The sequence below is a fragment of the Chrysochloris asiatica genome, unplaced genomic scaffold, assembly GCF_000296735.1.
Source record: "Chrysochloris asiatica unplaced genomic scaffold, ChrAsi1.0 scaffold00187, whole genome shotgun sequence".
Lineage (NCBI taxonomy): Eukaryota > Metazoa > Chordata > Mammalia > Afrosoricida > Chrysochloridae > Chrysochloris > Chrysochloris asiatica.
The window spans coordinates 5,365,641-5,368,236 of NW_006408705.1; the positions used below are offsets into that span (position 1 = coordinate 5,365,641).

The following is a 2,596-nucleotide window of genomic DNA, read 5'->3' on the forward strand; positions in this document are numbered from 1 at the left end:
AAGAGTAGTGTATAAAATGTTTTTACACAAAAGGGAAGAAAAAAAAAAAAACTTCTTAAATTGAAATAGTCTATTTCCTGTTTCATTTTCAATTTTGTTTTCTCTTAAAGAGCTTTTGTTCCTGGCTAGGAGTTGCTTTAAATATCTTGGAAGGTCTGTTTCGAATTTACTCCTTCTGGATTGGTTAAGATCTCTTTTAAGTGCACGCTTTGTTCTCTGAGAAGCTTAGGTCAGTTGTGCAACATGCTGCGACTGAAAAAAAAAAAAAAAAGCACATACACAAAAAAGCTGAGTAATGCTGGAGCTTTCTCATGTGGCTGATGCAAACCTGGAGAATTTGCATCATCATTTAACTGGAGTAAGTTGGTGTGACAGGCAGGAGCTTAAATACAAGCCCATGAGGAAGCTGAGCTGGTTTTTAATGATAGGGCAGCAGCAGCCACAGCAGCAGTGGTAGTAGGAGGTGGTGCTGGAACCGAGCGCACCATGGATACACAGGTGTTTCTGAGTAGTAATTAGATAGCTGTGACGGATAAAATACACCTTGGAGTTTTCACCTGGGAATATAATAGCACTGAGACAGGCAATCTGAAGGCAAAGAGGAAGAGATCGGTCAGTCACATCTTAAAAAATACTTTAAGAGACACTAAAGTTGAAAGTATTTTTCCTGTTTTGTTTTTCCCTTGTGTACCACTGCCATGGTCAGAAAACCTGTTGTGTCCACCATCTCCAATGGAGGTTACCTGCAGGGAAATGCTAATGGGAAGCTATCTGCCATGGGCAGTCAAGAGCCACCTAGACAGGAAAAAGTGGTGTTGAAGAAGAAAATCACTTTACTGAGGGGAATCTCCATCATCATTGGCACCATCATTGGCGCAGGAATCTTCATCTCTCCTAAGGGCGTGCTCCAGAACACAGGCAGTGTGGGCATGTCTCTGGTTATCTGGACAGCCTGTGGGGTCCTTTCACTATTTGGTGAGTGTAACGTCTTCTCTGGGGCTGGGACTGTGGGACTGTGCAGTTTGATTATCTGGGAAAGCAAAGGGTAGTTTTTAGAGTGAATGGTAAAGGTTGCATCAAGTTTTCTGATTTTTGCTCAGGTATGTGAACTATTCAAACACAGTTTCTACTGTTAGCATGATTCCAAATTGCTTCCTGTGTACTATATTCCCTTTTCGTGACTAAGACAAGTATTCTTCTGATTTGTTTTCCCTGTAGTGATAACAGCAAAGGCTAGCTTTGATGACCCACTAAAATACTTCTTTTCTACTGGCCAGTTGTGCTTAGTTACGTATATTTAGGGTATCTTGTCAGCTGGCACATGAATGAAACACCTGTGAAATGAAATCCAGCATGGCCTAGTTAGACTCAGAACTATGAGTTCAGCAGAAGTTTTACTGAGTTACTGGCCAAACAAATGGGTGGCAGTATTTTCCTTTTTAATTCTTTAACTTTCAGTGCTTGCCAGTTCCTAATATTCTGTCAAACGTCCTTGACATGGAAAGATGTGTGATGATCTATAACTTATCCCTCTGATAAGTGGAGAATATTGCAATGGCCTGAACATATTTCAAATTTTTTCAGGCTTTCATCACTTTCCTCTACCTATAAACTCTTCTAGTAGAAATTGTAAAACTTTAATTGGGTGTTAGTATGCTGCACTTGCCCAGATCTGTTTTCTTCATCTGTATTCCCCTGTGTTTCTTCTTCTTTTTCTTTTTTTAATGTTTTTGTTGTGAATTGAGTACAAGGTAACAGGGCAGATCATCAGTTTTACATTCAACAAATCATACAACTTGTTTCATTACAATGATTATAATCCCCTCCATGTACCATCTCCCCCTGTGTTTCAAGGGATACAGATCATTTGTCCACCTGTTCACAGAGTTAATTTGAGCGCAACTGGTAGAAGGAGGACTGTTAATTTTTCTTCACTCTTTAGACCTGTTTATTGATTTGAGAACTAAAGGTAAATGAGTAATAAGTGCTTCCTCATGAGATGGACAAATTATTATAAGATTACCTGAGTTAATTATATTGACAAAAACTGAGTAGTCAAAAAACAAAAAAAAATTTACCTGCATTTTATTTCTGCCAGGGGGTAAATGACCAAGATAGATTTTCTTTTCTCCGGTAAATAATGTGCTTTGGTTCCAAAAGACATTGCTTTTTAAGGGAAGTTTATCCCTATACTTAATTTTTATTCTTTATCCTAACTCTAGGACCAAGTACTAACTCTGGGTCCTATAAGTACCAAGCCATTAATTCCAGTGTCTAAACTATTGGTTTTAGCATTCATCTAGAGAAATTTATTGCCCATAATTAGGAAAGAGGTATTTTAAAACAAGACTTGTTAAGTCAAAATCTTGACTAGAATAGAAAAATCTGTAGTGACATTGTGTTTCAATTTTTCAAAAGTTTTTAGTACCAGCTCTGGTAGCGTAGTGGTTACGAATCAGGCTGTGAACCACAAGGTCAGCAGTTTGAAACTACCAGCTGCTCCGCGGGAGAAAGATGAGGCGTTCTGCTCCCGTAAAGATTTACAGCCTCGGAAACCCTGTACAGGGTCGCTATGAGTCGGAACCGACTCCACGGC

General features: G+C 39.1%; 1 protein-coding gene across 2 annotated transcripts in view; it reads left to right on the forward strand.

Moving 5' to 3' along the window:
- The first annotated feature begins 413 nt into the window (after positions 1-413).
- Positions 414-2,596, forward strand: part of SLC7A11 (solute carrier family 7 (anionic amino acid transporter light chain, xc- system), member 11) — a 118,664-nt gene continuing 116,481 nt past the window's right edge. For both annotated transcript variants that reach the window (XM_006872232.1, XM_006872231.1), the window contains exon 1: positions 414-975. In XM_006872232.1, the coding sequence (XP_006872294.1) occupies positions 699-975 (277 nt within the window). In that variant the 5' untranslated portion in view covers positions 414-698. The remainder of the gene's footprint in view (positions 976-2,596) is intronic.